This window comes from Aquarana catesbeiana, linkage group LG09 (genome assembly GCF_042186555.1).
Source record: "Aquarana catesbeiana isolate 2022-GZ linkage group LG09, ASM4218655v1, whole genome shotgun sequence".
In the NCBI taxonomy this organism is placed as follows: domain Eukaryota; kingdom Metazoa; phylum Chordata; class Amphibia; order Anura; family Ranidae; genus Aquarana; species Aquarana catesbeiana.
The window spans coordinates 92,586,186-92,607,759 of NC_133332.1; the positions used below are offsets into that span (position 1 = coordinate 92,586,186).

General features: G+C 44.1%; 1 protein-coding gene across 1 annotated transcript in view; it reads left to right on the forward strand.

Moving 5' to 3' along the window:
- LOC141107924 (HHIP-like protein 1) overlaps positions 1 to 21,574 on the forward strand; it is a 59,048-nt gene that overhangs the window by 32,966 nt on the left and 4,508 nt on the right. The window contains exons 5-8 of the mRNA XM_073598987.1: positions 5,108 to 5,234; positions 7,506 to 7,648; positions 9,750 to 9,831; positions 19,460 to 19,542. Of these exons, the coding sequence (XP_073455088.1) occupies positions 5,108 to 5,234; positions 7,506 to 7,648; positions 9,750 to 9,831; positions 19,460 to 19,542 (435 nt within the window). The remainder of the gene's footprint in view (positions 1 to 5,107; positions 5,235 to 7,505; positions 7,649 to 9,749; positions 9,832 to 19,459; positions 19,543 to 21,574) is intronic.

Sequence of the window (21,574 nt, forward strand, 5' to 3'; positions counted from 1 at the left end):
GCCCAGTCCTCCATCACATCCTACTGATCCTCTGTGAATGTGGTCTGGTTATTGTTGAATTAAAGGCTATAAGTAAACTCACATCAAGATAAACTGAGTGAACTTTCGGTCTTTACAACAGTGGTAATATTTACCAGACAGCACTTAGATTGCACATTATCATCTGTCATACAGAGACACAATGTAATCGTTCCAAAGTCTGCAGCATATTATACAATGATAGGAAGGAACAATGAATTTAATGAGGTTTTTGAAATAAGCTTTGCATGTGCCAATATTTCCTGTTCATCATATTCTAATCCTAATACTTTTCTCATAGTATTGATTCAGAAGAAAAAAAAAACAGTTGCCAACAAATCATCACAATGAGCAACAATTTCCTTCTTCATTGAGTCAGTGAAAATCAAGTTAATTCTTTGTATTAGCCCCTCTGATAAAGCCTACTCACAGCAGATTTTATTTCCAGTAAATAAAGGCAGCCAATCCACATTTACACTATATTGTCAAAAGTATTGGGACACACATGAACTTTAATGGCATCCCAGTCTTAGTCCATAGGGTTCAATTTTGAGTTGGCCCACTCTTTGCAGCTATAACAGATTCAAGTCTTCTGGGAAGGCTGTCCACAAGGTTTAGGAGTGTGTCTATTTAACCATTCTTCCAAAATAGCATTAGTGAGGTCAGGCGTTGATGTTGGATGAGAAGGCCTGGCTCGCAGTCTCCGCTTGAATTCATCCCAAAGGTGTTTTATCGGGTTGAGGTCAGGACTCTGTCCAGGCCAGTCAAGTTCCTCTACCCCAAACTTACTCATGCATGTCTGTATGGACCTTGCTTTGTGCAAGGATCCATCCCCAAACTGTTCCCACAAAGTTGGGAGCATTAAATTGTCCAAAATGTCTTGGTATGCTGACACCTTAAGAGTTCCCTTCACTGGCACTAAGGGGCCAAGCCCAACCCCTGAAAAACAACCCCACACCATAATCCCCCTTCTGCCAAATGATTTGGGCCAGTGCACAAAACAAGGTCCATAAAGACATGGACTTGCAATAAATTGTGGTTTCCAATAGCCAACTTTAATGCTAGTGCACACCAAAGACAAAAGGGGGCAATTGTCACATGGTCCAGTCGTCTGCTGAATCGCCAGCTGTCATGATGGAATATGCACAAAGGGGTAGTAAAGTGTTGAGTTTGCTGAATGCTTTAAAAAACACTACCTGCCGCACCTGAAGGCTTTTGATATTATGCTACCTGTTAATGTAAATAGCGGGCCTTCTCCACTGGTTAAAGCCTGTCTGTAAAAAAGTAAGGCTGGTCATAAATGAACAGATTCCCCCATCCACACATGCAAAGTGGATGAAGGAATCCTCCCTGCGGCGCTATTGTATTCTGACAGGGGGGACTCCTCTGCCATCAGAATACACTGATCAGTGCGGCAGCCCCTAATAGAGTGACAACTTTCCAACATTCCTGATTGACTTCTGTTGAGTGGGATCGGGCATAGATGGATCAAAATTCTGTAGGTCGCTGCTGAACTGGCCAAATTTCAATCCATCTATTGCCAACTTTCCAGGAATAAAAGCATTGATATTTAGCCATCCAACCAAACTCCGCTATCTTCAAGACAGGCTTGTTGAAGAATCTTCAGCATCCAGCACATCACAGGAGTGTTGGATGCCTGCGCCCCCTGCTGTGCTCTGTGATATCATGCACCAGCTCCTACTTCATGTATGTGACTAGTATTGATAAGGATGGATGTCACAACATTTATGCACACTCCTTCTCCTGCTTTTTCTTTTTTTTCCTGGATAGAGGCAGAAAAGTTTAAATTTCTTGTTCTGGTGTCTCCAGAACTAGAAATGAACGGGGGGGGGGGGGGGGTATAGTGCTAGAAACAGGTAGGTTCAATACATTTTCAGACATTCTAACCCTTCCTCACTCTATTGAAAATGTGCTTTAGTGCTGGTTCACCCTAGTGTGATTTCCGATACCACTTGAGTCACAGAGAATTGCATGACAAGGGAAATCACATTATATTCAAGGGTAACTGTTCTCATCAATGCGACTTAGCATGGTGCTATTTTGGAAAAGATTCCTGTACTTTGGTGCAATTTACAGTAGGATCTGGCCCCATAGAATATGCAAAAATGCAGCATCAAAGTCGCAATCGCACTGAAAATCAAAAAAAATTGCATTGCAGTAGTGTATACCGAACATTAGACTGGCTACCAGCTGGGGAGATTTCCCATTGCTTCCAGTACAGACCAGAAGTGATGGGTGATCTTCTCAACAGGGACACAGATAGCATAAAGTATGACAGAGGCTCTAACCATTCCAAAAAAGTATGACAGAGGCTCCAACCATTCCAAAAAAGTATGACAGAGGCCCCAACCATTCCTTGCTCAATCAGAAAATAAAGTGTTTTGTTTAGAGTTAGGCTTTAACATATTTTTAGCACTGAAACCTCAATGACAGTGTCAGGAACAGAAGGGTGTTCAGCTAGTGGATGCTTGGCTGACTTTGACTATGGGTAGCTTTAGGGGTGAAAGCTTCATTATGTACACTGAACCCTGGTACACCTTCCTTCCAATATTATCACATGTAGGATGATTTTAAAGGGTGCACAAATCTTTGAACAGCTGCAAATGTACTACATTATTTAGTTAGCACGGCTGCAGCATACAGTACAGCTAAGGGCCCACTGAAATCACACAGCTTGCATTATTGTGGGCATTACATGTGTGTCCTGGTGTGCATTGTCCACACACGCTACTATACACTGCAATGCCTTATTAAAACAAATTGCAATGCTTGCTATTATTATTATTATTTTTTTCAGCTTAAACGTGATTCATATGCATTGCAGCATGTTGGGATGCTAAGCAAAAATGCAAATGGTCCTACTTTTTTTTAAGCACATTGGTGTGAACCAGTGGTCTCCAAACTGTGGCCCAGGGGCCAGGTGTGGCCCTTTGGTTTCCTTTATCTGGCCCTTGCGGCACTATTCCTCCTTTTGACACCAACAACGGGGGCATAATTCTTGCCACTGACACAAGCAATGGAGGATTATTCCACCCACTAACACCAATGACGGGGCACTATTCCTCCACTGACACCAATGATGGGGCACTATTCCTCTACTGACACGAATGATGGGGCACCATTCCTCCCACTAATACCAACAATGGGGCACTGTTTACTTCTACTGACACAAGGACATTTTTTACTCCCACTGGCCACAGTCCGGCCCCCCTAAAATCTGAAGGACAGTAAACTGGCCCTGTGTTTAGAAAGTTTGGAGACCCCGGGTGTGAATTAAAGCCCTAGCATATTAAGCCTGGCACACATGATGAGATTATTGAACGAATGAGCATCCTTCTTCTTCTTTTTTTTTTTTTTTTTTTTTTTTTTACATACTAGTCTCCATATTGAAAATGAAAAGGTCCTAAAATTACAAAAATTCTCATACAACAGAAAAATGTTTTGGAAGTGATGTAATGTATTGTATTTGTTTATGAAAATCGTATGATTTGATATCATACCAGAAAAATCTTCATGTTTGTCCCTTCGGATAATTTCAGATGAAAGCTGATCGTATGATCGCTTCGAAAGCGATATTTTTTGTACAATTTTCTGATCGTGTGTACTAGGCTTAAAGTGGAAGTTTAGGAACAAACTAACTAACTCTATTTCTACTCTATGCCACATTCTAATGCCCCGTACACACGGTCGGATTTTCCGATGGAAAATGTGTGATAGGATCTTGTTGTCGGAAATTCCGACCGTGTGTAGGCTCCATCACACATTTTCCATCAGATTTTCCGACACACAAAGTTTGAGAGCAGGCTATAAAATTTTCCGACAACAAAATCCGTTGTCAGAAATTCTGATCGTGTGTACACAAATCCGACGGACAAAGTGCCACGCATGCTCAGAATAAATAAAGAGATGAAAGCTATTGGCCACTGCCCCGTTTATAGTCCCGACGTACGTGTTTTACGTCACTGCGTTCAGAATGATCGGATTTTCCGACAACTTTGTGTGACCATGTGTATGCAAGACAAGTTTGAGCCAACATCCGTCGGAAAAAATCCTAGGATTTTGTTGTCGGAATGTCCGAACAAAGTCCGACCGTGTGTATGGGGCATATGACTAATCTATCTAGCCCTGTAAAGCACAAATCGCTGTACTTACCTGTTCTTCAGCCGCTCTGGTCCAGGCTCCAGCGGCAGATGCTGAGTGCAGCAAAGAACTGACAACGGCTGCAAAATGCCCGGCAACTGACATCACTCATAGAGTTACTATGGGGCTTCCGTCTGCTGCCTCTCCTGCACACGCCTACACAGTCGCCACTGACTCGGCGTGGGACCGGACTAGAGTGGCTGCAGGGCAGGTAAGTACAGCGATTTTTGCTTTACAGTGCCAGCTAAATTAGTCTTAGAACTTCCACTTTAAGGCATGTTTTTTGCCTTGTTCTTGCATTTGGACTGTGTTGGCCAACACCGTCCAACACTGTTGGCTTGAGTGAGCCATAAACTGCCCATCAAGCATGTGTATGAAAAGTTGTTATGTATAAATAGATGTAAAAAGCAAGTGTGCTGCTAACGTGTTCAGACTTTGACAAGAGGCTCGTTGGCGATATCTCGGGTCGGGCTTTAAAACCTTCAAAGTCTCTTCAGAGACAGGTGAATACCCTACCAGGAATACCCCACACCTGTGCCTTATGTATAGTATTTAATGCAAGGATCATGGAAACTTACACCTCTGGTAAGTAATCTAAGAGCGCCTTCAGACTGCCCCACTGCACTTTTGCTAAAGTGCAGCTAACCTGTGGTTTTCATGTGGGTTAGCTATGCTTTCCCATAGACTTCTGTGAGGTCCTGTGGTTTTAGTGCAGTTTCAGAAAGCGTTCCAAAATGCCTGCATGCTGCATCTTTGGTGCACTTTCTGAAATTGTTGCAAAGCACAGCAACACCGCACTGGGGCAGTGTGAAGCCGCCCATAGCATCATTAAACTGTGTATTTTAATCATTTTATATTAGTTTTGCTCTGTTCCTGTTTGCTACTCCAGCAATGTGTGACACCTCTAATCTTTCCATTTTAATTTTAGATGACATATTACCAATATATGCCTATCCTCACTCCATGGGGAAGTCGGTCACTGGGGGTTACATCTACCGTGGATGTCAAATGCCTAACCTCATGGGGCGCTACATCTTTGGAGACTTCATGAGCGGGTGAGACCGAAACTCAGAACCATAACAGGCTGACATTAATTTATAATGCAGACTTTAAAAAAAAGATAATATGTAATCACACTTATTTTAACACTTTTTAAACAAATATCACTACGAAAGACACAGTGGAGTAGATTTACTAAAGGCAAATAGACTGTGCACTTTGCAAGTATGTAGGCAGGTGCAGTCTACTTTCTCCACTGCAGGTGGCGCTCAACCACAGCGGCATAGAGGGAGGAGAGGAAGTCATGGTTTCCAGGGTCACTGAGGAAGTTATCTGATTGGATGCTGCCGTTTTATGTGAGCCATCTTAGGTCGGTCATAGCCTATTTAAGGCCCTGGCTCCCAGGTTTGGCATGCATTTGCGTTTGGGTAGTGTAGGGACAGGTTACCCATCTGTCAGGGATAGTATTCGTGACAGTAAAGATTCCAGATGAGAAGAGAAAGCTTAGGGCTCACAATCTCCTTGGACATCTTCCTGTTTGAGTATGAGAAAGAACAAAACCCCCACGGGTAGGTGGGACTTTAAAAGTGACCAGGAACAATGTATTATATCAAAAATAGTAAATTTACTATTTTTGATATAATACATTGTTCCTTGTCACTTTTAAAGTCCCACCTACCCATGGGGGTTTTGTTATTTCTATTTATCCTGGGATGTGGTGACCTAGAACTTATGACTCCATGGATCTTGGAATTCTTTTCCGTTTGAGTATGAGATGGCCAGGCCAGATTCTGCCTCTCCAGACAGATGCTGTCAGTTAGGCGGATACCTGCTCCGCTACCCGCTGTTGACATTCGTGAGTGTTCGTAATTGGGCTTTCTCCCACCGGGTTTGTTGTGGACTGTTTTTCCCTTTACTACAATCCATGCCTTCCCAATTGCACTTGGACTGTGTGTGAGTTATTGCTGCCGCCGCCGCACTGCGCCTACCCACAAGTTGCTCCAGAGCTTAGTAAATGAGGTTAAGCTTCACTTTACAAAGAATTCATAAACGCATTCAAGGAAAATTCACACGTTTGGTGGGTCGAGGTCAGCAAAGCTTCCCCTCATGTACTAAGCTCTGTAGAAACTGCACTTGCAAAGTGTACAGTTCATTAATCTTTAATAAACCAACCTCCTAGTGATACATAGACATGTGCAATTCGTTTTGGTCTGAATGTAAATTCAGACAAATTTTTGGATATTCAGAGATTTGGATGTATCCGAATCTCCAAATGAAATTAGTAATGAATTTCGTTGAAATTTGTTTTGTTTAATTGTTTTCTAATGTGTTCCAAATTTTTAGAACGATTCAAATTCTATGTGAAGAATAGCTGGCTGTTAAGGAGCGGGCCAGGATGCCGGTTGCTGCGTCCTTAACAACCGATGACTCATCAGCTGTCCCCTCCCCATTCAATTTTAAGGGAAATCCCATACCCAATTTTTTTTTTTTTAAATGGCGTGGGGTCCCCCTCCAGAGCCCCCCCCCCCCCCGCCACAAAGAAACCTGTCCCTATGTTGATGGGGACAAGGGCCTCTTCCCTACAACCCTGGGCAGTGGTTGTGGGGGTCTGTGGATGGGGGCTTACCAGAGCCCCCAAATCCCACCCCCCATGTAAATGAGTATAAGGGGATTGAATAGCTAAGCATTGGAGTCACCTGATGACGTCAGCGTGTGACTCCGCCCCCTTGTGACATCACCAACAGGGGCATGCTGGGTCAATGACATCATCAGGTGACTCCACCCCTTAGCTTTTTAAGAAATGTCAGATGGAGGCGCAGGCAGTTGGCGGGGAGCCTTCGATGAGGCTGAAGGTTTTTGTTTTTTTGGGATCCGGCGGAACGGGGAAGTTTTTTCTTTATTTTTTAATACAGGAATTGTCAAAAACTTGTGTTGTGTCCTTATTCCCTTTTTACACTTTTTTGGTGAATGGGTAGGCCATACTCATTCACATGGGGGAGGGGCGCGGATCTGTGGGCTTCCTTGTTAAAGGAGGGTTTCAGATTCCGCTAAGCCCCCCACCCACAGACCCCCACAACCACCGCCCAGGGTTGTGGGGAAGAGGCCTGGTATGGTCAAGGAGGAAGGGGGATCGATCATTCACCCACCCCCTTTCATGGCCTGCCGGGCTGCATGCTCTAATAAGGGTCTTCTATTGCACATGTCTAGTGATACATGGGCCCTTGCCTCTCACAGGACAGTTAATTGCTCTTTCTGGTGACACACATAGGACACTAAGCAAAATATGACATCCATATTAACCATATTCATTATTTGCTTTGCTCCAGACGCCTGATGTCACTGAAAGAGGACAAGGATGGCCAGTGGCAGTACACAGAGCTCTGTATGGGACCAGCTCGGGACTGCAACTTTCCCAAACTCATCAATGGCTACTACCCTTATATTATATCATTTGGAGAGGATGAGGCAGGTAACATTGGGAGACAACATACTAGTACAAGTAAATGGAATATATACAGTGTATAAGACTGTAAATAGGTTAAAAATAGAGCAATAAAATGAATTGTGTGGCATGATAAGAAGAGTTGCCAGTATTAGATGTGTGGTGGCTAACTAGTTGTAACACTTACTTTGTAGTAATGCGGTCCCAGTTTCAGTCTCTACCAGAACATTATTTTCATGTAGGTTGGGTTGCCTCTGGTTGCTACAGTTTTTTCTACCAGTCCCTTAGGCGGTGGCGGCCTGTCCATTAGGGGCGCACAGATTCTGCCCCCCCATCCATGCGTCTGGACTCCTAATCTACATGCAGGGCCCCAAACACATGGATTCCAATGGGTTTTTTTGGGGTTTTTTTTAAGCATGTGGTTAGAACCATAGGCTTTAAAGAAGGGTGGGCTCCGGGCGCAGAGCACTGAGCCCACCCAGTTGTGTGACACTAGCGAATGAATATTCGCCACTGTCACACTGAATTCTCCTCCCGGCCAATCATTAAGTGGGTCCTGATATCCATCACCCGATTGGCTGAAAGGATAGGTGATCCTATTGGCCACCTAGGAGGAGGAGGAAGGAGGAGACGCACGGATGCCGTGAGGAGACTCACGAAAAGCACCCGCCCATCGCTCGAGGGGAAGCGCTGCCTGCTTAAAGGGGGAGGGGTGAGGGGGTGCGTTTGACCTGACCGAGGGCAGGGGGCGCTGTGGGTGCATTGTTTGCCGCCCCCACATAAATGAAAAAAAACACCAGCCGCCATTGCCTTTGGGGGACTGATGTAAATATCTCTAAGGAATTGGTTTGCATGAAATAGATAATATTTAAGGGGACCTCTAGAAAAAACACTACATTACAATATAAATATGCAACGTGAGTAACTATTTAACCAAGTCTTCTTTCTGTTTTCGGGTGTATTATTTTGAAGAAATTGTCATTTCACATGATTTCAAGCCTAAAGCTTGTGTCTGGCATTGTTCTTTTTCATCCTTCTTAACAACTAACCAATGTGGCCAGAGCAAAACTGGATTCTACACATATTCAGTACAGGCCATTTGCAGTATGTTAAAAACATCCATGTGTTTAAAACCTTAATGATTTTTACCTGGAGGTTTCCCTTAAAATATATTTTCAGAAACAACTGCAAAGGTAAAATGAATGAAGACATACAGTACTTGCTTGCTGTCCATATTCTAAGCTTGCTGTTGGTGCTGTCTTTAAATTAGGCCTATAGACAGAACAGGGAAAGAGGGCAACTGGTTCTATTAAGTGGTTAGTGGATTGGATGTTGTCATACAAATTAAAGGCCCTGTTCACACCTAAGTGATTTAAAGCTTCACCACTCTACACTAGGATTCCAGTTATCCTCAATATACCTGAGCATAGTGTTGCTTGAAGCCTTATTCCCATCACTTGAAATAGAACATAGGCTTCTTTGAGGCAGGGTCTCATGTTTTGGCCCTATTACCCTCAATGAGAGCACCTTAAAAAATGCAAAAACATGCTTTTAGAGCATTTGCTTGCCTCATAACTAGCTTTCCATTGGCCAAAAAAAAAAAAAGCCCAGGCCTGAAATGCAAGCAAAAACATCTGCACAAAGGCTCAGCTCAAATGTGAATTGGATCTTGCCACCTGCGAATCAGCAATTACACCTAAAATTGTAGGAGAGAGTGTACACTGCTCAGGTGAATGAGTGCTCAGCCATCCAGTGTGGGTGCTGTCTCCGGCTCCCCATCGTTGAACACGAATATGGAAGAAAAACAGCCGCACACCACTAGGAGCTTGAATGAAGAAAGGTCCTTTATTCAAATATGCCAAAGATATACCAGAGGTAAAGAGGATACAGGTAGACAAGTTTCACACTCAACGTACTTGTTCACTCTCGTTGAGTGTGAAACGCGTCTACCTGTATCCTGTTTACCTCTGGCATATCTTTGGCATGTGTGAATAAAGGACCTTTCTTCATTCAAGCTCCTGGTGGTGTGCGGTTGATTTTCTTCTATATTTAATTACACCTAAAACACAAAGCACATATTATCAGTACAATGATCGCTGTTTCATACTGCGTTTTTCTCTCTTTTCAGGAGAACTCTATTTCTTGTCTACGGGGACACCCAGCGCTGCAGTGGCTGCAGGAGTCATGTATAAAATAGTGGATCCATCCAAGTAAATAACTGCTTACATATATATTAACTGGTGTTGCCAGACAGGGGGTATAAAGTGTAGCTTTATGGACTTTTTTTTTCTGGTTTTTGGTTCCATAGACTTGAATTGATCAAAAATTGTATTGAAATGCGCAAAATGCACCTGGAATATGCAAACTGCAACCTGCATAGGTGTGAACCAGGCCTTAGAAGATTGTGACAATGTAGAAATAACGGTGTATGAGATGAAGTGTTTCTACAAATTCAGTGGGAAAAAAATTGGGTGAAAACCATGTGGAGAAATGTCACCTCTTTTGGGAAAGGCCTATACAGCCTAATGGTAGATCTAGCCCTGATTATTTTAGTATCTATGTATAGACCCTATTTTAGTACATACATAATACATAATACATAATACATAATGCATAATGCATAATACATGGTTACATAGAGGTCGAAAAAAGACACAAGTCCATAAAGTCCAACCTATGTGTGTGTGATTATATGTCAGTATTACATTGTATATCCCTGTATGTTGTGGTCGTTCAGGTGCTTATCTAATAGTTTCTTGAAACCATCGATGCTCCTCGCTGAGACCACCGCCTGTGGAAGGGAATTCCACATCCTTGCCACTCTTACAGTAAAGAACACTCTATGTAGTTTAAGGTTAAACCTCTTTTCTTCTAATTTTAATGAGTGGCCACGGGTCTTGTTAAACTCCCTTCTGCGAAAAAGTTTTATCCCTATTGTGGGGTCACCAGTACGGTATTTGTATAATGAAATCATATCCCCTCTCAAGCGTCTCTTCTCCAGAGAGAATAAGTTCAGTGCTCGCAAACTTTCCTCATAACTAATATCCTCCAGACCCTTTATTAGCTTTGTTGCCCTTCTTTGTACTCGCTGCATTTCCAGTATATCCTTCCTGAGGACTGGTGCCCAGAACTGGACAGCATACTCCAGGTGCGGCCGGACCAGAGTCTTGTAGAGCGGGAGAATTATTGTTTTATCTCTGGAGTTGATCCCCTTTTTAATGCATGAAATATTCTGTTTGCTTTGTTAGCAGCAGCTTGGCATTGCATGCCATTGCTGAGCCTATCATCTACTAGTGTTATGGAAATGATTAAGAGCTCCAATCGAGCCCAAGGTTATCTGCTGCTGTCTCTAATTTGAAAAGTGTTGATATGCATGCATATAAAAGTAAACACTCTGAGACACGCTCAGCAGCATTACTGTTACACTTCTAATTTATTCAAAGCGGTGTTAATGTTTTATACACACAAATACGTCATTGCTATGTTAGTCTAATAGGTACATCTCATTGGTTAAGAAGATAAAGAAGATGGAGAATTTTCATAACGAGGTTTGGCTGTCTTTGGTCTTATCTTCAGTTCCGCGTTCTTCTGATGTGTGGGATGTAGGGGGTACCCGCCATCTTGAGAAAATATAGGAACAGAGCAAACCTGTATACTTATATAATGAGTAAGGAGAAAAATATGTATGCACATAAGAAAATAGACATTTTCAGATTACTATTATTATTATCTACATCACATTCCTTCACAATCCCCCCTAAAATGACTATTTTCTCTTTTCTGTCCCTAATACTAAAGGTCCCACTTTGGCCTGGCCCTTCTCCTCAGCAACTCTTTTAGGCTGTATATAGAATTGGGCAGCAACTGTTCACTTCCCTCCTCGATACAGCTGGAGAGGTGCAGTCAGGCGCTATCTATCCCTATAACCCTATAGGATTGTGAGATTATGGACAGGGAGTGACTGTAGGGGGGTGAAGGGTTTGTCATCTTCCATCATAAGGAGGTCCTCTTCTTCTTGGTGGAGAAATGTAGGTGTGCTATTGTCTACAGCCTTGCTCATTAACTTTTTACGAAAGGTAGAATACAGCATACAATCAGGGTTAAAAGAACCAGGATTATTAATACCCTTACCTGTATCTGGGCGAGCACCTTCTGCCACCCACTCATACAGCTAAAATATTGGTCCCATGGGTCTGTGATACCTGAGTTCTTCTTCAACTCTAGTGACAGATCCTCTAATTTCTTTATAGCTAAAGTAACCTTACCATTTGGGCCAATATTATCAGGAATGTATGTACAACAGGTTCCCGTTTTTTCCTATGATTTTACAGACACCCCCCTTCTCGGCTAACACCATGTCTAAGGCCATCCGGTTCTGGAATGTCATGTAGGAAGTGGGGGCTAACTGGTCAGCAATTCCCTGGAGGGCATCTTTAGTGTAATTTACACATCTCTGTTGGTTATAATATGTGTAGTGTCAGGTCACCTAGAGGCTGGGTGACAGATGCACACCGTTGGGATCAGGAATGCACCGCAAGGTAGTGGTCCCTATGGCTGACTGCTGCGGATTGTACCCTGGGAGGTTCAGGAATCAGGTCTACTGGATCACTGACACAGATCCCACTGGGAGCTAGAGCATAGATTCCCCAGGGCGCGGAGTCTAAGAGCCAGCAGGTGTTCACCAGAGCCTCTAGTGGTGAGGATGGACTGCGCTGCAGTCTGGCTCCAGGTCGCGGCCCCCGGGGTCTCACAGCTCACGCTCACACTACAGGAGAAGAGGAAGGAGGCAGCAGACTGGAACAACAAGGAAAGTAAGGTACAAGCCAAGGTCGGTAACCGGAATCAGATGTAGGAAACACAGCAAGTACACACAGAGGCTAACACACAGTGGTTGATCAGCACTGCTGGCTTGCAGTGCACAGGTTAATATAGGGTTCCCTGATAGGGCCTGGGGTGGGGCCATGCTTAGAGGAGAGGTTACAAAAGCAGTCAGGTGAGGGTCAGCTGGTCTCTAGAGATGAACACATGGAGACAGTTATGCTGATCGACAAACTCTATTGCATAACCATGACATGTAGTTAATCCAATCTACATTCTTGCTGACAGTTGTTATGGGGATCAAAGACTCAAAACCAGCTTTTACCAGATCCCTGGCTTTAAACTCATCAGGGACCCCCCTTGTAACCCCTATGACATGTATGTATACATGAGGATCAAAGCTTCCGGAGAGAGCTGTTCGCTTCCTCCTCTGACTGTGTGCTGGGTCAGTGTATGTATCAGGGGTATCTTTGGTTAGGATATGGGGCTTTCTATTTTCATCTTTTTTGTCTAATGCACTCTGTGGTCGCCCAGTCTGGCCCTGTGTTCCAACCCACTGGCCCCCACAGAAACCACAACTCTGTCCCCAGTAACTGTCTGTGTGGCATACATATATGTCCTTACCGTCAGGGATATCACTGTACCAATGGCATCACCATGAAGGGTCAAATGGACAAGGTACTATGTCACAGTAATCTAAGGTAAAGGTGGTCACATGTGTACCTGAAGAGTTACACCAAAATGTAATTATGTTATCATTTTTGTGATGGCCACCTCCTGGGCCCCTCCCCCCTAGATCAAACAGAAAAAGGATATGCAGCACCCGAAAACACGCTCTCCTGCAGTGATAAGCGTGCATTCAGGTGTTCTTCCTGGCCAACTTGACTGAGGTGGCTGTGGTCACCAAAACTTGGAATGGACCATCATAACTTGGCTCAAGGATCTCCAGACAGTAGTTGGTGTGTTCCTGTATCTAATTCAGGATCTGGAATGGAAGAAAACACCTGGACATGCATTCAGGTTAATTCTCGTGATAATGTGGTTAAATAATTAGTCAACACATCAGACTGTAACTGTAACTGTTGTAGAAAGTAACAACCAAGTCTGGGAGCTGAACCAAACAAAATTTCATAAGGGGATAGGGCATGTTTCCCCTGGGGGTGTGTCTGACACTGAACAGGGCAATGGACCAACTCATGTTAGTCTCTTGGGCCATCTTTAACATCCTGTTTTTAGTGTCCCATTCATCCTTTCTACCTTCCCGCTACTTTGAGGGGTGGTATGGGATGTGTAGTGCCAACTGAACCCCCAGTGCTGCCCAATTCTCTTTTGTAAGGGTTGTTGTTAGGGCTGGTCCCTGATCTCTCAATATCACCTCTGGGACCCCAAATCTACATACTATCTCACTCAGTAGTTTCTTAGCTGTGGTCCTGGCAGTCGTGACCACTTCCACTAGGGCGTTTTCAAATCTGTCACTTCTTGGCACTTGAGAATGATCAATTTGCATCCTCTGGAATGGGGTATAGGGCTTTTGCCAGGTGCTTCTTCTGTGCTTCTTCTGTGCTTCTTCTGTGCTTCTTCTGTGCATCCTGGGTTACATTTGGTGCAGATAATGCATGATCTGCAGAAGCTGTCGGTCAGTGGAGTAACTCTTGGTGCAACACTTGTTGATAAGAGAGTTCATAAAAGTCTTTGTCAAGTGGGCAGCTCCATGTGCCCATTGCACCACGGCTGGGTACATACTCCTGGGTAGACAAGGCTTCTTGTTGCACTCGAATAGTCCATTTCTGAGAGTTGTTCCTCTCCGTTTTCAGCTTTCCTTCTTATCCGCACTTGTTGTTTCCTGTAGTTCTTTTAGATAAACTCTGTCCACTGGGAAAGTCTGTAAGGTAAGCACGGGGTGGTCTTCTTCTACCACCCTGCTGTCCACTTCCCGTGGACCACCAGCTGTCTGTTTGGCAGCTGTATTGGCTCGATGATTGCCTTAAGCTTCCTTTGAGTTCATTTTGTCGTGTGCTTTACTCAGAATAGTCACTTGGGTTGTGAGAAGCAAAGCATCAATCAAGTTTTCACAGGTGTTCCTGCAGCCATCAGGAATCCTCTGTTCTAGATAACACCATAATCATGGGCAATGTTGAAAGCATATCTTGAGTCCATATGAATATTGGCTCTTTTTCCCTCTGCCCATTTACATGCTGTAGTAAGTGCTTACAGCTCTGCCTCCTGTGTAGACATCACCAGTGGTAAGGCTTCAGCTTGTAGAACAGTGTTTTCAGTGGTGACCGCGTGTCCTGTGTGGTCATGGGGTAACAAGTCAAGACTCCTCCTCCTTTCCCCCCTCGAGAAGTGGGAGAAGGGTGGTAGGGTTCAGTGTTTGACAACTTAATAGAGTAATGCTGTCCAGTAGGAGGGAACACAGGAGTCTCAAGTGTCTGGTAGTGGACAAGTGTTTCGGCTGGATCTTGGTTGAATATGGCAACAACGTCATGGGGAGCAAGCAGAATGAGGCAGTGTCCGAGGACCAAGTTCAAAGTTTTGTCAAGCAAGGCTTGTGTAGCAAATCCAGCTCGCAGACACAATAGGCCTCCTCTTGCTACCGCATCCAGCCGACAGGAATAATATCCTATGGGGCGTAGGCTGATGCCGTGTGATTGGGTGAGTACACCTGCAGCATGTCCCAGACGTTCGGATACAAAGAGCTTGAGCGTTTTGTCGTAGTCTGGGAGCCCTAGCGCCTGAGATGGCACACTTGAGGGCCTCAAACTTAGATATTTCTTCAGGAGACATCTGGAAGGGGTCTGATTGCAGAGCATCAGTAGGAAGGCTTCTGGAATCCATGCTCTGCACTAGGAAATTAGTCCAAGGAAAATGACAGGTGTTGAACACCACTGCATTTTGGGCTTTGTGGTTCTGCAGCCCTGGTTGGCAAGATAGCACAACAGGCTTTCTGAGGTGACTTCAACAGGGGGTAAGTCAGCTGCACAAAAGAGAAGGTCATCAACATGTTGGAAGAGAATCACTTCCGGGTGTTCCTCTTGTCATGTGTCAAGGATGATAGCCATAGCTTTTGCAAACTGGCTTGGAAAGTTCTGTGCCCCTTGTGGCACAACTGTTTAGGTATGTTGCCGTTTCTTTCCGTGGATGAATGCAAAAAGGTACCAGCAGGAGGGGTGAGGGTGGACACTGAAGAAAACGTTTGTAAGGTCCACCTCTGTGAGGTATTTTGCAGTCAAAGGCATCCACAGTAGGTACCTGGTTCTCTTTTTAGGATTCTCTTCTTGGGGTTATTGTGTGGTTTCCGGGGCAATGATGCGCCCTCTTTTAGCTTGACTGAAACTGGTGGCACCTTTAAGTGACCGTTGTCTTCCGGTCCTGTGGACCATAGGCACGCAGGGATTCTTTCAAGTACTTCCTGCAGTATTGAACTTGAAGTTTTTTTTTTCATTAAGTGTCATCAGGAGAGGCAGAGAACACAAAGCAGATTAGTCTTCTAAAGATAGGGGAGTATGTAACTTCATCCCCCCTTCAGGTGTGTCCTGATTGAGGCCTGTAGTCTGGACAACACATCAGCTCCTAGTAGATTCAAGGGACATGTAGAGGACACCACAAATCTGGCAAGCAAATCAGGAAGTGGAAAGGAAAGAATTATTAGGCAGGTTCACCGCCCTCAACACACTTTTGGCTGCACCCCTGTCAATGAGGAAAGTGGTAGGTTTTTCGTCTGGGACATCTTGGGGCTCTGCATTCTTTTCTGAAGTGACCCCGTTTCCCACAGTTGTAACAGGTGATCCTTTCCCTGGTATTGGGCAGTGGTGGTGGACTAGTGTAGGCGGGATCTTCGTCATGGTTTACCTTTTTGATTTTCTATACCTCTGGCCACCAACAATAAATCAGACATTTTCATTGAACGGTATTCAGGGCGGGCCACCATCAGGCCTTTTCTGATATCCTCTCTGAGCCCTGAAACAAAAGCAGTTGATAACATGTGTGTGTGTGTGCCTTTAAGAGTCTAGCATGATACTTCTTCACAGACTCCCCTTTATCTTGGGTAATATCTTGGATTGTGGTCTTCTGATCCGTCAACTTCTCCTTTGCCCAGTCATGGAGTTGTGCACAGAACTCCACGCTTGAGGTGTAGGAAGTGGCACTTGTCAGGCAGGCATCATTGAAGGCCATCTGCAAGACTGGCCAAAAGACATATCCTGCTTTGATATGGCATAGGCTGATCAAGTCTCTCCAGGCAGCTGAGTAAGTTTCTTGTATCTGCACTATCCTGTGGTAGAAGGGAATTGGCTGCTTCTCTGGGTCAGGCAGACTTGTCACTAAGGCCGCTGCTTGTGATAGAGTAAAAGCGACATACATCACTGGTGCCCCTTCTGGTAACTGAGACTGTTGTTGGGGCAGGGGCTGGCAAGGGGCACTGTTCTTTACGGTTGCCAGCATGTGTTTGAGATCCTCTGGGAACTGAGAGTCTGGAGCCGGATTGGGGGTTAAATCAGTGGGTGGCCTTGCTGCCTGCTGTCGGGCTTCCCACTCAGATGCTTCTTCATCATTAACATATCCGGCCTGGGAATGTGATGCTCCCATATTGGGGAAGACAGGTGTGTGGTATGAACCATCTTGGTGTAAAACAGGGAGGGCTGGGTACAGGCTGTTTAAGCTCACTGGGTGTACCAAGATGGCCGCCGGCAGGAAGTGCACTGGACTGGGTAGAAAGTGAAGGCATGGGTGCACTAAGATGGCCGCCGGGCTGAGTTGTCACAGTGGGTTGTGCTTGGGTGGTGAGAAAGGAGTGGTTGTTAGACGGAGGGCAGTGCTGTCCCTCCCCTCCTTTGTTTCAAGTTCCAACATATCATCAGCTCTGTGATACACATACATAATACAATCGCCATCTTTCTTAACTTCCTTTATCCAATTTTCTTTATCACACAGGATTTTTCTCCCTGTTTTCTTCAGCAACATAACTTTCGCCACTTCTTTCAACTTTGTTAACTATTTCAACATTTTCTTTGCAATATCACTTTCTTTTCTCTCGTACAACCAAGGGGTTAATATTTTTCTCAGCGTTCTTATCAGCAAATTCCTTCGGTGGGGGCTCATAAGACTAATGTACGGTTAATCTCAGAACAAGAACAAACACATCAGGGGTAGTGAGGAGCTACAGCCCGCGACCCAACAGATCCCCCGGGCAGCCCCCCCTCCGACCTTAACCAGTCCCCACCCCCTCTCATGTATAGCGAACAGTAAACCACAAATACACTCACGACAGGACATTACACCTGCCACTCTTCGAACTGCAAAATTTCAGCAGGCTAAGATAACCACAAGGGCAGACCACCCTGCAAAAATAAACCCGTTTATAGACGTTTTTTTTTTTTTTTTTTTTTCCCCGCTCTACACCAAGAGGCCGACAACTCGTCTTGGGGTGAGACTTCTGTAACACTTTCAGACTGCAAAGCCAGCAGCTGAGATAACCCTCAAAGGTTCATCGAACCCAGAGTACACCCGTCTATAAACGTTTGCCACAAGGGAAACAATCTCATTCCAAGGCCGACAGCTCATCTGGAGATGAGACCACACATTCACACATGTAGCACCCTTAGACTGCTGAGTTTCGCAGCCCAAAGAATGGCAGACAGTGAACAAATACAGTCAGCAGAAACCCATTGGCAGGTTCGTTAAAACAACCTCAGGCGAGGAAATACCTGCCTCTAAGACAGTCTCAGCATACCGACAGAATCCAGCCGTCAACCGAAAGATAAGAGAGTCGTACAGTGGTAAGAATATAAATCAAACTTACCGTACTGTTAGGGCTGCGCAAAGACCCCACTCTCATCAATCAATTAACGCCCAAATGCTTATCGCGGTATAACTTCGACTGTAGCCTGAGGTCCCGGGTTTCGGCACCATCTGTTATGGAAATGATTAAGAGCTCCAATCGAGCCCAAGGTTATCTGCTGCTGTCTCTAATTTGAAAAGTGTTGATATGCATGCATATAAAAGTAAACACTCTGAGACACGCTCAGCAGCATTACTGTTACACTTCTAATTTATTCAAGGCGGTGTTAATGTTTGTAATGTTGTGTGTATAACACAAATACGTCATTGCTATGTTAGTCTAATAGGTACATCTCATTGGTTAAGAAGATAAAGAAGATGGAGAATTTTCATAACGAGGTTTGGCTGTCTTTGGTCTTATCTTCAGTTCCGCGTTCTTCTGATGTGTGGGATGTAGGGGGTACCCGCCATCTTGAGAAAATATAGGAACAGAGCAAACCTGTATACTTATATAATGAGTAAGGAGAAAAATATGTATGCACATAAGAAAATAGACATTTTCAGATTACTATTATTATTATCTACATCACATTCCTTCACACTAGGACCCCCAGGTCCTTTTCCATCCTAGATTCCCCCAGAGGTTCTCCCCCCAGTGTATAGATTGCATTCATATTTTTGCCACCCAAATGCATTATTTTACATTTTTCTACATTGAACCTCATTTGCCATGTAGTTGCCTACCCCATTAATTTGTTCAGATCTTTTTGCAAGGTTTCCACATCCTGCAGAGAAGTTATTGCCCTGCTTAGCTTAGTATCGTCTGCAAATACAGAGATTGAACTCTTTACCCCATCCTCCAGGTCGTTTATGAACAGATTAAACAGGATTGGTCCCAGCACAGAACCCTGGGGGACCCCACTACCCACCCCTGACCATTTAGACTACTTCCCATGGATCACTAGTGCAGCTGGTAGAATGATATAAAATCCCCAACAAATGCAAGATGAGAGATACAGAGAGAGAGTAGTTATTAGATGTGTATTGCTAAGCAAGTGAAAGAGTGACATGAGCGTTGCTGTTGAAGAAGTGAAGTTAAAGCTCTCTAAATGCAGGCTGGGGAGTGATGTAAGGCCTATAGAAACAACAGCTGAAAAATAGTTACAACACTAAATTGTAATGCCATAGGTGTGGCTGATTCATTGGCAATGTATTATGAGCTGTATGTTTGTGTGTCATCAGGAGAGCTGCTCCAGGCAAATGTCCTCTTAATGCTCGGTCTGTCCCTATTAAAGGAAAACTGGTGGATTTCTATCCAAGGCAAAGTAAGTAATGCTCTATAGATGTATATTATACTACAAACACACACACATGCCCATCTCTGTTCGGTTAAAGATTGCGAGAGGAAGAAAGATGTGGGTGTTGAAATTGCAGGTAGGATCTGCCTATTTAACGTATAGGCCTCTTGAACACTGGCACCTGAAAGCAAGTATAGCATACACGGGAGTATGCATAGAGTACAACATATTCTATTTTTATTCATTTATTTTTTTGCATATGTCTGTACACCAGTGTTAATTTTGCTATCAAATTTCGATTTAGTTTTAGTTATAGACTATTGACTAAAATGCCATTTTAGTTTTAGTCGTATTTTAGTCATCTGAGTTGTTTTCGTTTTAGTCGTATTTTAGTCTACTAAAATCTAATGGGTTTAGTTCAAACATTATATATTCCTGGAGTAAAAAAATCTAATAACGCATTTATTATTTATGGTATTAAGGTTTGAACATGCACTACAGACACAGATTTAGCTGTTGTGATATAAATTCAATTTAGTTTTAGTCGTAGTCTTTTGACTAAAATGCCATTTTGGTTTAGTCGTATTTTAGTCATCTGAATTGTTTTAGTTTTAGTCATATTTTAGTCGACTAAAATAGTATTCATTTAGTCGACAAAATTTACACTGCTGTACACTATCCTTGTGTATATGCAAGCGCTTACCGTATACCTGAGTACAGCCGCACACAGCTATTTATAGCTGTGTGCGAATGTACGCAGCACCTGTGCTTTCCGGGTGGGTGAAATACGCTGGCATTGGCTCAGGTTCCCATATGCAAGAGCACTTCAGGTGGGTTAATATTGGTCTATGCAACATATGTGTAAAGCACTGTACTATAATAAGCACTGCTACAATGATGGCCATGATCTTCTGGGTGCCATGCTGAGCAACTGTCCTTCTGTATAGTATTCACAGGGGTTTGCTCACTCAGCACAGCTGTCCAAGCAGAGAACGCTTTTTATTAATTGCAGAGTGAGTGGCCCCTTTGTGGCCGTTACTGTCAGCGCTGGTGCAAGGATTTTTGACACTCAAGGCGAAACCTAATATTGCCGCCCCCACCCCCCCTTGCTCCTTCCCTGACCCCACCCCCTTTTGCCCTGCCCATGTATACCCCGCCTTTTTATTTAAGTGCCCATCAAATATAGCCCACCAGCGCCCATCAAATGCAGCCTCACCAGCGCTCATCAAATGCAGCCTCACCAGCGCCCATCAATGAATGTTTGCTTGCTTCCATTTCGGGAGTCGAGACACAAACTCAGTCTTCTGTTGCCGCTGCGCCTCTGACACTATGTGCAAACAGAGCGGTGGCTGCCTGCTGATGCTGAGACTTAGTTGCTTGCTGCACAGAGAAGAGAGTAGGAACACCAGTGCCCGGGCTTCCTAGGCAGCAGTGCCCTAGGTAGCTGCCTAGTTTGCCTAGTGGTAACACCGGCCCTGGTTACTGTAGTAGCTCAGGCTACTACAATGATTTACAGCTTACAGTGGGGCAAAAAAGTATTTAGTCAGCCACCAAGTGTGCAAGTTCTCCCACTTAAAAAGATGAGAGAGGCCTGTAATTGTCATCATAGGTATAACTCAACTATGAGAGACAAAATATGGAAACAAATCCAGACAATCACATTTTCTGATTTTTGAAATAATTTATTTGCAAATTATGGTGGAAAATAAGTATTTGGTCAATATCAAAAGTTCATCTCAATACTTTGTTATATATCCTTTGTTGGCAATGACAGAGGTCAAACGTTTTCTGTAAGTCTTCACAAGGTTGTCACACACTGTTGCTTGTATGTTGGCCCATTCCTCCATGCAGATTTTCTCTAGAGCAGTGATATTTTGGGGCTGTCGCTGGGCAACACGGACTTTCAACTCTCTCCAAAAGTTTTCTATGGAGTTGAGATCTGGAGATTGGCTAGGCCACTCCAGGACCTTGAAATGCTTCTTACGAAGCCACTCCTTCGTTGCCTGGGCAGTGTGTTTGGGATCATTGTCATGCTGAAAGACCCAGCCACATTTCATCT